The 15,425-nt window shown below is 34.5% G+C and overlaps 1 protein-coding gene across 1 annotated transcript in view; it reads right to left on the bottom strand.

Moving 5' to 3' along the window:
• PTPRQ (protein tyrosine phosphatase receptor type Q) overlaps positions 1-15,425 on the bottom strand; it is a 199,313-nt gene that overhangs the window by 138,946 nt on the left and 44,942 nt on the right. The window contains exons 17-18 of the mRNA XM_042990863.1: positions 13,251-13,371; positions 236-396 (exon numbers count right to left, since the gene is read on the bottom strand). Of these exons, the coding sequence (XP_042846797.1) occupies positions 236-396; positions 13,251-13,371 (282 nt within the window). The remainder of the gene's footprint in view (positions 1-235; positions 397-13,250; positions 13,372-15,425) is intronic.

The raw sequence follows: 15,425 nt of genomic DNA, 5'->3' as shown, positions 1-15,425 counted from the left end.
AATCCTCATAAGGACCCTGTTAAGTAGGTAATGTATCGTTTCCATAATATAGATAGGAAACTGAGGCACAGAGAAATTATTTTCCCAGCATCACACAGCTAGGAAGTGACCAAAAAGCAATTTCGCTTCCAACATGATGACAGATATTAGGCTTAGTAATACATTTTGATATTTAATACTTTTTTTTTTTTGCATAGGATATTTTTTTACTTGGCCTACATCCAAAAGAACTCACCTCCTTCGGGTGTTCGAAAGTTAATGATACTGCTTCTCATTTTCCCATCACCAAACCTTGTGCTAGCTGTTACATAAGCACTATATTCAACATTATAGTCCAAATCTGAAAACTCTAATGATGTTTCAGTTACATTAATAGTTTTTAATGATGACCTATCCCTGTGAGAAAAAAAAGATCTGTATAATTGACTATTAAATTAAACATTACATACACATTTTGAGCACAAGTATATTAAAAATAAGCAACATTAATGCACACAAATGTATTAATCCAGACTAATAGGATAAAGACACCACTTATCCTGAAATGCTAAAAAGGGTGAAATTAAGAATAATTCAATAAATAATTTTTTTTGTTTTCAAGTATACTGAGTAATTCAATCAAGTGTTAATAAGTTGTTCATATTAGAAGTTACTTGGACTGATTTTAATAGATCTCTAGGAATACTGTGTGGTCCAACTAATTACAGCACTCCTTTTCATACCCATGTTTTACTTGTTCAAATATATGTTCTTTTTAAGTGTTGGTGACATCTTATATATACCCTTTATTTGTCAAACAAATTCATTTTGCATACATCGTACAAAAGTAATATTTACCTCAGAGAAATTCAAAGAGTAAATATCTAAATAGTAGTATATAAAATAGCAAACCTGTGTGTTATTCTTTACTAATTATAGTAATTAATTACCCTTTATTAATTTCTAAATTAATTATGTATTATGTATGAAATTATGTAGTAACTGGAAACAAATTGAAAATGATCTATGTATAACATACAGAAAAGGAAAAGGTAGAGCTCACATCTCTCATCCAGTTAAAATCTGAAAAGTATTTAAAATGTCATTCCAGAAAACACAAAAAAATGTTGATTATTAAAATCTCTTCAGGTCGCCTGGGTGGCTCAGTTGGTTGAGTGTCCGACTTTGGCTCAGGTCATGATCTCACAGCTCATGAGTTCGAGCCCCACGTCAGGCTCTGGGCTGACAGCTCAGAGCCTGGAGCCTGCTTCAGATTCTGTGTCTCCTGTCTCTCTGCCCCTAACCCACTCGCATTCTGTCTCTGTCTCTCTCAAAAATAAGTAAACATTAAAAAAATAAAATAAAAAAAAATTCTTCAAGTAAATACTAAAATCTCAAGGAGGGAAAAAAGGCTAAATGACAAAATGTTGCTAGGTAATATGATACTGCAATTATTTTATTTCAGTCACGCTCGTATAGTTTCTATAGTTTTGAATTAAGTATAGGTTAGAATCTAAATTAAAGAATGAATATGTACATAGTGGTACTGAAAACTGCATTTAAAAAAATTAGATTTTAAGACCAATAAAGTTAATTGTGAAAGAATTTAAGGGAATATGATCAACATTACAGCAAAAGTGTATCAATCTCATGCAATCCTATTTTTTCCTTCTTTAGTATCACATGGCACCCAAGAACTAAATGGGTATTTCCTCTGAATATAAGATGCTCTTTCTTTGCCATTGACATATTGGAATTCTTAAATCATTAAGAGGAATAATAGATTATAAGTGAACTAAGGGTATCCACAAAGACACATACATTTCAGCCATGGTTTAACGATTACAAAAGTGTCAATTCACTCCAAATATAGGTATGGTTATCTGAAAAGTAGTCAGAAAGGTTACCATAGTGAGAAAAATATGAATTCAGAATCTGTGACTGTAGACCAACAGGATTAGCAAGGCTATTCAGCAATTTGAAACAGTTTCTTCAGATAGCTTCTCTCAGAAGCAGTAGAGACTTCACTGAGACCCAGGAGGGGGCTTTTAGAACTTAAGGCTGTGGCTGTTAGTCTCAGAGAAAGACGCTTTGTCATAGAAACTTTACCCAATTCTTTACCCCTGTCATTGGTCACAGGTCATTAGAACACTGCAATATGGTTAATCCAATTCAGATCTCTAAAACTGTGAAATTAGCTAAAGTGATCTAATTGCACCATATCTATTTTTAAAATTCCTTTTCAAGCATATTTTTCAATGCTATCTGCTGCCTTGCATCACTACCTTCTTGCCCTGACTGCAGATAAGTGTCTGCCTACAATAAGAAGAACCCTGATTACATTCCATAGATAATTTAGAATCAAGGCAATTACCTGGAAAAGGCAGATCAAAAGCAAATTTTGTCTCACATACCCAGGTATTTCAGTAAGAAGATAGTCTTTGTAAACTGTCTGAATACAAAGTCAATAATCCACCTCTGCATGTACAGATATAGTTTCTACACCTACCCTGGTTTACCTCAAGACAAAATAGTACTAATAAAATTTTCAGATACTGATAATGTTCTTGTCTGTTTGGGGCTTGTTCTTCTTTTGTAGTCTAGGATTGTCGCTATTTTAACGACTAAGGTAAAAAGAAAGTCTGAGCATACATAAACGTCAACTGAAATTTCATTTCTGATCCAAGTTCATAACATAACTTAGATAAGAGATAGTTTGCTACGTAACTGAGAACTAGGAAGGGGAAAGAGGGAGAGGGGTTGCAGTCTCTAAGGATCTGACTCCCTCTTCCTTGCTCTTATGCAGTTGTCAGATTGAAGGAAAGACGCATAAATCTTCAGAGAACAGAGAACAGCCATCTCTGTGAGCAACCCTGCAGCTCTGATGAGTCACTCCCTCCATGCATGAGAAGGCCTACGTTTGACACTGCTATAATCTTGGTTTTAACTGGTGTAGTTTAAAGATCTGTTTTGTCCGTATTACTTTGAAATACTATAATAGGGATATTATATGTTCCATTAGAGTGTTTTATTTCCATTTATAAAAGTGTATGTTCTTCTATATCTTGACCTTGTTTTGCTTTACTTATGTGATAACAATGATCTACATCATTATTTTTTTGTAATTGCCTAATTTGGATGTATCATAGTTATTCAGCCATTCTGCTGTAAAATTAACACTTAGGTTGCTTCCCACCCCTCTTTTAGTTACTAACTGTGACACAGCAATCATTCTTATACAAATATCTTTTCATAATGGTCCTTGGATTTCTGTAGGTTAAATTCCCAGTGGTGTAATTATTACATCAAATGGGTTCATTTTTTTTAATTTTAATGATTACTGTTCTAAAAGTTGTTTCTGTTCCAAATTATAAATTATTATAATTTAGAACCACAACAATGTGTGAGAGCACACCTTTGGCAAACTCTCATTACTAGTCTGGATATTAATCTTAATTACTGCAAACTTGACTCAAAAAATATTTTTAATCTGCAAATCCCTAACCATTTGTGAGGCAGAATATCTTTTATATGTATATTGGTCATTTGTGGCCCTTTTTTGCATAACTTATGCATTTTCTTTTCTATATTTTATTGTAGTGTCTTAAATGGAGAATATATATTAGAGTAGAAAGGCACTATTCTTTTCAAAAAAGTTTTTAATATTTATTTAGTTTTGAGAGAGAAAGAGTGTGAGCAGAGGAGGGGCTAAGGATGAAGAGGACACAGAATCCGAAGCAGGCTTCAGGCTCTGAGGTGTCAGCACAGACCCTGATGCTGGGCTCAAACTCACGAACTGCAAGATTATGACCTGAGCCAAAGTTGAACGCTCAACCAACTGAGCCACCCAGGTGACCCTAGAAAGGCACTGTCCTTTTAGATAGTGCTCCAAACAAAGAAGCACAGATACCTTCCTAGCCCCTCTCAATTTAGAGATGATATGTATGCAATCAATATCCAACAAAATTTATTGAGTATCTACTTTATGCAGGAACTATGTTAGACACAAATATGAGTAAGATTCAGCCCCTATCCTCAAAAAAGACAAAATAGTAAATAATTATAAAACCTTTCATTAATAAAAATGGGATCCCTTTAATGACAATGACAACACCATCTCCACCCTGCCCCACCAGTGGCTAACAGCAAAGAAAAAGAGATGAACAAAAAAATTAAGCCAGTAAAATTTGATTATTGGTAACATCTAGAAAAGGAGAATACAACATATCTCCCAAAGGTGCAGGAAATTGTTGACCAGAAAGCTAGTTTGTAAGGTTTGAGAGCAGAATAGGGAGTTGAGTGAGGTGGGGGGAAAAGAAAGGAAGCCTCCCTGACAACATAGGTCTAAATCTTACATATTCAAAATTATAAACTGTGTATAAATGGAAGGAATATAAATGTTAACAATACTTATACTCTAAAATAGATAACTTTCAATAACAGGCAAACCTCCTAGCCAGGGTCAATTTTCAAACTGAGGAAAAAACTTGAGGGGAGTTCTCAGTGCATTCATTTTACTGATTTAATACCAGAAATTTATTAGAACATTTTTCTAGCTAGAATTTTTTTAAAGCTTGAAAAACATGATAAACCAAAAAAAAAAAAAAAAAACCCAAAAAACCCAAAACCAAAACCAGAAAACCCCAGACTCATAACTATAGACAATAAATTGATGGTCACCAGAGGGAAGGCAAGTGGAGATATAGGTTAAAAAAAAAAAAAAAAGTGAAGGGGATTAAGAGTACACTTATCATGATGAGCACTGAATCATGTATAGAATTGTTGAATCACCATGTTGTGCAACTGAAACTAAAAACACTGTATGCTATCTACACTAGAAATAAAATAAAATTTGAAAAAAGAAACTTCTTAGAACATTTTAAAAGCTTTCTTGAATTTGAGAAATCGAAATTAGTTGAATGACCTTGAAACAACTCTGAATAAATGTAGGATACAGTTTTTCTGTGTACACTCACTGGTAACAACAAGAAAATGTCTTGGGATGGGATTCATAGGGTCTTTAAAATGAAGTTATTTCCTAAGTAATTTATGATTTTTTTTTTTTTATCAAAAGACAGACCACATTGTGACATCTAGGGCATGAAGGAAATTCTAGAGTATAAAAGCAGTTTCTCTGGTCTCATTTAGCACTTTCTTTACTCATCTCTTATCACATCAAGTTCACACTAAGCAGCAACTGCTAAGAAGGAATCTTGAAGGAATCTTGAATACCAAACCACCTGGGAAGACTGAAACCAATTCCCCCGTTTCCCTAAGTGTGAACATAAAAGGTTTTCTACACAAGATTTGAGACCCTCTGAAAGGTCAGGGTCTTAATTCTAATCTTCATCATTTGATATTTTGTTCCATGTGGGTAATCTAACCTGATGACACATCCTTGTTCATTCCTATGTATTTATATTCAAAGTTATAATATGCCATTATCTAAATATTCTAGATTAATCATTTCACTCATTAAATAACACTTACAAAAATAATTTCAAAATCCACTTACTTGACTCTCTCAAATATTCTCTTCCTCATACGAACAAGTGATTTTCACTAATTTTCTCACCATAAGGAAACCACTCTTCTATGTTGCACCTTACTCTAGAACAGTACCTCTGCATAGCTGAGTAGTACCAACAGATTAGCAATTATGTGTTAAATAACCCCAAACTAGCAAAGCATCATATTCTATGATGCTAAAGCTTTTCCAGAGTTTCAGAGAAAGTCAGAGTCAAAGTAGGGTATTTATTTGTTGTTGCTGTTGTTCTCATTGTCATTTGGTTGGCTTATTGATTTGCTTTGATTTTGTCTTGTTTGCCTTTAGCAGAAAAGACACATTTATAAGATAAAAGGAAAAAGCCATTAAAGAGAATGAGGTTGAAGCTGTGGAACTATTTATAAACCATGATCTTGGAGAAGACACAAGGAATTAAGGTCCAGAAGACAGGAGGAGGAATTGTGCTTGAGCTGAAGGAGAAGATCTCATTCCTTGAGAGTGGATGCAATTCCTCAGGCCATAATAAGAAATTTGGATTTTATTATAAGAGGCGTGGAAAGTCCTTGGGAGTATTTTCTCCAGCAGTATGATCTTTGGGTACGTGGTTAAAATATAACTTTAAAATCCCTTTCAATATTGAGATACATATTCTCTCCATAAATAGACATATTCAAGATACAGGGTGATCTTGCTGTTGTCCACACAAGCTTCTTCCCGTTAACCATATCTAGTGAAATTATTTGAGCTCCTACATCCAGTTACACCCTGGACTTTTCAGCTATGTGTCAATAAATTTTCATTTTTGCCTAAGCTAATTTAGGTTGAGTTTAGTCACTTGAAACTAAGACTCTTAACTAATACCTTGTCCCATTCTTCCAGCAATTTCTCACATGCCTTGATCCTGAGTATTTTCACCATCTGCATCACTTCTTGAACAAGCTCTACTTTGTCCATATACTACTTAAACTGCAGAGATCAGTAATCCAAATGGTTTACACATGAAACAATATACTTATTTTATCACAATGAATATAGTTCATCAACTAATGCACACCAATAAGAAGATAGTGATTTTTTTGGTAGAAATTACCCATATGAGTTAATGCACTAAGCTTAATTTTTTATAACCCCATAAGTGTTTATCACAAGTATTTTTACCAAACTAAGATTTCCCTAATCCTGTAAGTACACAGCTGAGTATTTAGAACAAATGCCAATTATAACACTTATTCCTAGTGATTTGAGAAAAGCATGATTTGGGAATAAGACAGACTTATGTATGAATTCTGATTGTCATCTTCTAGCTCTGTAAATTTAAGTAAACCTTTACCTCAAAAGTCAGTTTCTGTACCTACAAAATGGGGACAATATTCCCCTTATGGTATTGTTATGAAAAATAAATAAGTAAAAAACCAAAAACATTTGTCCCAAAATGCTAACTTCTACACTATCCCTTTTGAGCCCTTTTGTCTAGCTCTTCAAGATGTTTCGTTCCCCAAATCTCTAATGCAAGCAAATCACAATTTCTCCCAGATGTGTACATATCACAAGAGTGATTAAAAGACCCCTAAACTGAGGGTGTAAGAACTCAAGATCCACACAAGCAAAATCAATGACTAAGAAGATTGGATTTGAAATAGGGTGTGGTGGGAACTGTAGTAAATTGCCAAGCAAACACTCCATCTAAAGACACCTTCTATTCCACTCCAGCTGATTTTCATCATGGGCAATATGGCAAACTATCCTGATTTCTATAAGAAACAAAGGAATCTGAAGTTTCATTAGGTATCTATTAATTTTGAAATGCTGGCAGAATTCTATTCAAAATTTATTAATTTATTAACTTTATAGTATAATAAAGTTATGTGAATGTGGCTTCTCTCTTAAAATATCTAATTGTACTGTACTCACCCTTATTTTTGTGATGATGTGAGATGATAAGATGCCTACGGGATGGGATGAAGTGAAGTGAATGATTGATGTAGGCATTGTGTTGTACCATTAGGCTATTACTGACCTCATGATCTGTCAGGAAGATCATCTACTTCCAGGCCACAGTTGACTGTGGATAAGTGACATTGCAGAAAGCAAAACCACAGGTAAGGGGAGACTACTGTACTGTTTCCACTGAGATGATCTCCTTGTTTATCAACCTATCTTTACAACCTTCCCATTCTGATTATTGATCTCTCTTGTATTCTCAAGCAGGTCATTTAAGTAGGGTAAAAATATTTTAGAAAACAGGAAAAAACAGCACTTAGCAAACTTTTAGCATATAGAAGGCTATTTCCAAAGGTAAGGTTTTATGATATGGGGGAAATTATTCAACCAATGACATCTAACAAAATGCTGCATTAGAATTGTTGTGACCTCCTAATATATTATTTAGAAAGTATTTTTAGAATTATTTCATACACATATTTTATCTCCAATTAGTCTACAGTCATTTTAAAATTATATATGTATTTTTATCTCCCCACAGAGTTTAATAAACATCTGTTAGGCTTACTGACTCAGAATTACTTCTCAGAATTACTACTAAGAAAATGAAAAACATTTAAAAGCCAAGATTTGTGTATAAGCTAGAATTTACAGCATTACTTTCACTCCAGTCTTTGAGCTATACCTGATAAGGCATTCACATAGAAGCTTTATAAACAAAAAAAGAAAACTATTGTTAAATTTTACTAACTATATGGAAGAAAAATTATTAAACAAATCCAGGCTGAACTCAACTACAGATGGTTCCCAACTTATAACATTTCCATTTAGGATGTTTTCCATTTTGTGATAGTTTAAGAGCAATACATATTCAGCAGAAAGTGTACTTGAAATTTTAAATCTTGATCTTTTCTCAGGCTAGCCATAGGCAGTATGATCCTCTTTCATGCTGCTGGGCAGAGACAGCAAGCCACAGTTCCTCGTCAGCTCCATGAATACAAGGATCAACAACCAAGGCACTTACAACCATTCTGCACCCACACCACCATTCTTTTTCCGTTAAGTATTCAAGAAATTACATGATATATTCAACATTTACTAGAAAGTAGGCCTGTGTTAGATGATTATGCCCAACTGTAGGCCAATGTAAGTGTTCTAAACATATTTAAGGTGGGCTGGGCTGAGCTGTGATGTCTGCAGGTTACGTGTACTAAGTGCATTTTTGACTTCATGATATTTTCAATTTACAATGAGTTTATCAGGATGTAACCCTACTGCAAGGGAAGGAAGGTCTATGTAAAGTAAATAAATAAACTTTGTATCAGTTTGCTACAATATTACACCTCAGTCCAAAGTGTATTAAAAGAATAAGATAACTGCTCTAACAGGAATTCATTTATTTAATGGTGGTTGCTCTAGCAATGCAAAGATTGTTTATCACTTAAATACAAATAAGCATAATTTATCAATGTAACTGATGGAAAAAATGCTACTTTACCATCTGGATAAATGATAAAAGTTATTTCATAAAACAGACTTTAAAAGGAAATGTCATTTTAAAGCAGATTTCTGAGCACAGCATCTACAAATCAAATGTTACTCACACAGTAGTGGTTATAAAATGCCTGCACATTAACCTTCACCTTGTAGAGCTATTTTGTAAAGAATATTCATGAAAAAGAGAGAAGTCACTCAGTATAATAAAATAAAATTGGCAGTCTGTATTTTGTAGATATACTGAAAATAGCAAACATCCAAAGATGTTTTTATTTTTTTTTTTTAGTGTTTATTTATTTATTTGGGGGGGGGGTGGAGAGTGAGCATGAGTGGAGGGAAGGGCATAGAGAGAGGGAGAGAAAGAGAATCCCAAGCAGGCTCCACACTGTCAGCACAGAGCTCGATATGGGGCTCGAACTCACAAACTGTGAGATCATGACCAGACCCGAAATAGTCAAACACTTAACCGACTAAGCCACCAAGGTGCCCCTAAATAAAGATGTTGCTTTCAAAAGAGTTTGGTAATTACTAGAAAGCCGAAATAATGGAAACTGAGAAGAGAAAAATGTGAACCCCTGAAATAGGAACTTTGCTAATAATGATACCACCATTTATACAGTATTTTAAGAGAATCACGCAGATAATTGAATGGCAGGGCCAGAATCCAAACCCATGTCTCTAAAAGCATTCCAAGTCCCAGTTTAACAACAACAAAAAAATGTAACATTAAAAGCTTCTATAAGGAGTTCTTCCTATATCCTTTGAAATCTAATCTCTGAAACTTCTAGGTTTCTAGAGTTAATATATTAAGAATTTATTCCTCTGATTTCAAATTATTAAATATCTTTGAAGTTTTACTAAATTTACACATCTTCAAAAAAATCTTTACTTTAGCACTTAAAAATATTCACATATTCATTCCAACAGCTTTATCAGGCTTGGCCGCCCAATAAGTTACATACACACTCAGGCACTTGGAAGGCCACCCAACGGCCCTTTAACTGACCAAGGCAGGGCAAAGTGGCCACTTTCCCACAATTGGACTCCAAGTTCATTTTTCACAAGGACACCTTCCTCAAAATAGGCTGTGGGCAGTTGCAGTTGAACCTTGCCTCTGGATTATGAAACCAGTGAGGTTATCATGATTCTCATGGCTACTTTGATTTCAGAGTGTCTTATTTTTTGAAGTAGAACTTTGTGAATGGAGAGGCTAAGGTACTGCCTTCCCAGTGTGTATGTATGTATGTGTATGTGTGTGTGTGTATCTGTGTGTGTATGTGTGTGTATATATATATGTATAGACACACACACACACATATACATATATATATATATATATATATATATATATATATATATATATGTATGTATTTCAGTAGCATTTTAGATTGTAGGCAAGCAATCAACAATAAAATACATGTCAGTAACCTGTTCCTGACAGATTATACAGCAGCCCTGGTTCAAGGATTTCTTTCCCTACAAGAATCCTAAGACTGCTTGCTAGTTGATTCTTTGCTTTTTTGGCTATTTGCTGGTTTTGGTGAATTTGCTGTGAACCAGGGAGTGTGCAGTATTTTTAGAGTCAGCCTATGGCTAGGAATATACTTCAACTGTCTTAAAATGAGGTCCCTGGCTCCCTCTAGTACAAAGTCAGGGGATTTGAATTCAACCTGCAATATTCTATTGTAGATCTCTTGGTATGTGCTTGCCTCAAAAGGAGGCATCCCAACTAAAAATTCATAGCAAAGAACTCCAAGGCTCCGGAGATCCACCTTATCATTGCGCATTCTTCCTTCCATTTCAGAAGCAGGTAGTCAAGGATACTACACAGTGTGTTTCCCTTGGAGAATGTGGCATGTACTGACCACCCTAATTCTGCAGTCTTAAACAATCCAGCTGATTGTAGGAGCAGGTTCTCCGGCTTAATGTCTCTATGAATAACTCTCTTTGAATGACAGTAAGCAGGGCTTGCTCCTTCTCAGGATGAAGAGAAACATGACAAGCCTCTTAGGAACTCTTTGTCTTCAGTATGCCACCATCAGCAAGATCTAAGAGCTCCTCTAGCAGATCATCCAATGCTAGGGAAGGGTGTAGTGGTCACTTTTGCAATCCTGCCCCCTGAAGATTGGTAAGAGCATCTAGCTCCCTATAGGTTGAGACAGACATGCTAAAAGAGCTAGGACACTAGAAGAATCCTGAGTTTGGGTCAAGGATAAAACAGAAAATAAGAACCTTGAAACTAGAAGCTATGACTGCAGGTGGGCAGCAGCATGATTCCTACACAGCCAGGTGAGATGAGTCATATAATATAACAGACTTGAGATTCCCTGACCCCACTTTCAGTAGGCTTCCCTTTCGCACCTAGAATCCATCTTAGGAAGTGAGACAGAAAGGGGATACCCTCGAAAGAGCAGAGAAATAGCACCACTGGGGAGCTGAACTTACACAGCACAATCACTGTAGAGAAGAACGAGATTGTCCCTACAATGTGGGTCAGAAACCCCAGCCAGTAACATCTTGATTCTCACTTTTATTAGTTTGTTTCACTTTCATTTTTATCTAACTCGGTAAAATGGTGTCAAAAATCTCAGTCACCATCCTTGATTCAAAAATCTAAAAGTCATCATTGATTCATCTCTCTCTCTCTTTTTTATCCCCACAGCCAATGTATCACCAAGTTCTGTCTGTCAACCCTCCCTTCTAAATGTAGAAGAAAACTACCCACTTCTCTCCTCCATGGGCAGTATCATCTATTGCCCAGACTACCAGAACAGTCTCCTACAGTATCCTTGCTAACCGCCTCCGTCTAAAATTCTTTCTCCTTTAAGTATCCAAAGTGCTTAAATTTCTTCAGTAACTCTAATTACAGTTAAAATGAAAAATCAGATCCTTATTGTGGCTTGTGATCTTTGTTTGCCTTACTCCTCAGTATTAGTGTATCTACCCTTCAGCAACACTGACCTCTCTGGTCTTCAAAATGACAAATTATGTTCCTTCACAGAGTCTATGCAGCTGATGTTCTTTCTTCTTGGAAAATTCTAGCTTACAGATCTTTACATGACAAAAAGCTCTTTCTTGTCATCAGGATTGTAACTCCATATCACTCTTTCAGAAAGGATTTCCCCAAGCATCCCATCAAAAGTAGCCCTCTTTCCCCCCAACTTTCCCTCATCTGTTTCTTTATGGGATATAGCCCAGCTATCCCTTCAGAATGTAAGCTCCTTGAAAGCAGGAGTCTTATGTGTGTCTTGTTCACTGGTATACAGGCACTTTGTCAATTTTGTTGAATGAAGTAATGAAAAATGGATAAACAAATGACCTGGGCCACAGAGGAAAATGCTTACCTTCTTTTCATTGCTTCTTTCTCACTGACATTTCTCAAGTCACTCTCAATTTTGCCACCACTAGGCAAAAGGACTAGGAATCAGGTAATGGAGAAAAAAAAAAAAAAAAAAAAAAAAAACCCAGGAAGTATAGCCCCAATGAGCAATATGCAAAGGGTGTAAAGAGCGATTAGGGAAAGAAAAATCTTAATTTAAGAAAGAGAAGAGTAGCCTTCCTCAAATATCAGAACCTCTCAGTGCTGGACTTTCGAGTCAGGAACATAAATGTTAAGTAAGACATGCCCATGTCCTATAAAGTATTGTGTAAATTGTATTTTCTGAGTTGAAATATTTAAAATCCACTAGGAAATATATAACTGGCAAATCTTTCTAAGAGGACTTACAAGAGATCAAAGTGAGGGCTTCTAACTACTGAGTTTTCATGAAGTAGTACAGCCATGTTTTTAATTGACATGAGATGTGCTATGGGATTTCATCTTTTTCACAACTGACAAATAAATTGGCAATCAGTGTAAAGGTGGTCAGAAAAAAAAATAGATACACTACTTAAATTTCATGGGAAAATGGACCTTAAATGACAGATTTATGAATAAATATCTTTTAGTTAAACTTTAGTTGAAATTAATCTGCTCAAAGAAATCTGAAAAGACGGTGACATAGAGAGTTTTTGTGTAAAACTCTGAGTTTAAAATTATATGCATGTATTCACATAAGTTGATAAGTCAGTGGCTTTTAAGAGAAGTGTGATATAATTATGCATAATATATACTTTTTGTGTACAAAAATTATATTATTTGACTATGCTTGGACTTCTACATAATATGGGAAAAACTTGTTTCTTAAAAAAAGCATATTAACCAGCCTATTAATAATCAGGTTCCTAATGTAGCATCACATTCTGAAATAAAAAAACTACATTCCTATTATGTTACAGATTAATACTTGTTCTCAGAACTATTTCCAAAAAAGAAAAAAATTCTTACCAGACATAAACTGTGTAATAGAGGATAATTCCATTTGGCTCCAGGGGTGGTTGCCATGACAACTTCACCGTGACACCAGACAACTGTTTTACAGAGAAGCCTTGAGGGGGAGAATCAGGAGCTGAAAAGTTAGGGTAAGGATAATACATTTTATTAAACATATATAAGAGAAGGCTAAAATAGCAATGCACAAAATTTTCACTATAAACATTCTGGTCAATGAATCAGGTGCAGTGCCTTTCCCCACGAGCATGGGAGACTAATTGTTTACTTTCAGAATGAGATGATAAAAAGAGATTTTGCATGGTGGTGTTAGAACATCTGTTTCTGTGATTCAATGGAAAAAAATATTTCATGAGAAAAAAGAACAAGGGGTATGTCACAGTGATTCACCTACTGTTCAAGTACATCTTGGTAAATTATCATCCTCTAGTAAAAATAAAACTACTGGGGTGAATAAATATAATATGTAGTAAAAGTGTTCCTCAAACAATAAAAAGAAGTGGAAAAAAAATCACACATTCAAGAAGTGGTAAAGTGATAAGCATAACACTGGGAGAGCAGTTAAAATGACTGACCTCACAAATAAAAACTACATTCCTCAATTTCAGTTTGTCACTAAACTGTAAAATAGTATCAAAATCTGTTCACTGAGTCTCCAAAATTGAATGGTGACAAAGAAAAGCAAAACAGCACATAAATAATATGGACAGGTTAGGGTCTACTTCTAATTCCACCAGAAGAGTGGAAGGATCTAAATACCTGAGCCATTTTGCACTAAATAAGCTCTACAAAAATTACTACAACCTAGTTAGCCAAGTTTATATTTACATTAGATAAGACATATAGAATGGCATTTCTCAGCTCCTGTGTAACACTACAGTAATGTCTTAGAGCATTAATATACAATTTTGCAATAGAAGGGTATACATTACTAAAATTTTTATCATTGTTATAGTTATATGGAAAGTAAACTCATAGGTAGCTGATAGAAGTTTTAAGAATTTGTTCAGATCTTTGAACAATGTTAATTTATAGATTAGCACATGTGCAGATCACTTTTTCCAACAATTTAAAGAAAATGCCACCTGAATTATTTTAAATTCTTTTTTTATTTTCTGAATAATCTCAACCAGAGTTGTATGTGTACATATGCATGTGTAATGTGTATGTATGCTTTTGCTATTTTAGTAACAACGATTTTCCAACACAAAAAATTACTGCGCAGAGAAAAGGTTTATGAGATGAATTCTAAGGAATAATGGTGACAGCTGTATTCATATTTTTATTTGTTATTCTCACTAGCACTACAATAAAAATGCTATCAAATATTGATTATCACAAGAATCCGTATATCACTTGGAGATGTCTAGTTCCCAAGATATGAATTACTTCTGAGAACTCTTTCATTTGTCAAAACAAAAGCCTATGATATTTTCCCTAACATCTTTGTAAAACTTAACCTTCGTTTATTGTTGGAAAAAAGGATTTCAATCAAAAATAGCACTGATAGAATATAATCTGTTGTAACTAAGTATTTCTACTCTATAATATGCTTTAAGACTATTATGTCAAATATCAGATCATTCTAAGTGTTTTATTTTTAATTTCAGTATATCCTTGGGTATTTTCCTTTTTACGTGAAACATTTTATTGCTAACTAAATATAATTAACATGTCTATCTAAACAAAATACTATATATCTACTATAGCAAGCTAAGTTTTAATCATTTTGGCATTTGTATTCTGAAACACAATCTAAAAAATAATGAAATTGGTGCAGGGGATTAAGAGGTACAAACTTTTAGTCATAAAGTAAATTTAAAAAAATTATTTTAAAGAAAGAGGAAAATTAGAATATATAAATGCAATGATATCTTTTGCAATCTGTCCAATTCATCATAACAAAGCATATGAGAATAGGTGAGACGGGTATGCATAAGACTCTTTCTCCTCCTGGTATGGTCTTTCCTAACTCTCATCTTCCCTCAGGTCACATCTTAGACTTAACTTCCTCATCTACACTTCTTCTACCTCAGTAACTAACATGCCTCTTATTGTCCTGAGGAGTAATTTGGGGGAAATATTAAAGTTATAAAAACTATTTGTCTATACACTTATTGAATTTAGAACTCTGCCACTGAGCTGCAAGTTTCATGAGGACAACGAGCACCT

Source organism: Panthera tigris, chromosome B4, assembly GCF_018350195.1.
Source record: "Panthera tigris isolate Pti1 chromosome B4, P.tigris_Pti1_mat1.1, whole genome shotgun sequence".
Taxonomy (NCBI): domain Eukaryota; kingdom Metazoa; phylum Chordata; class Mammalia; order Carnivora; family Felidae; genus Panthera; species Panthera tigris.
This window is presented reverse-complemented; position numbering and strand designations above follow the sequence as displayed.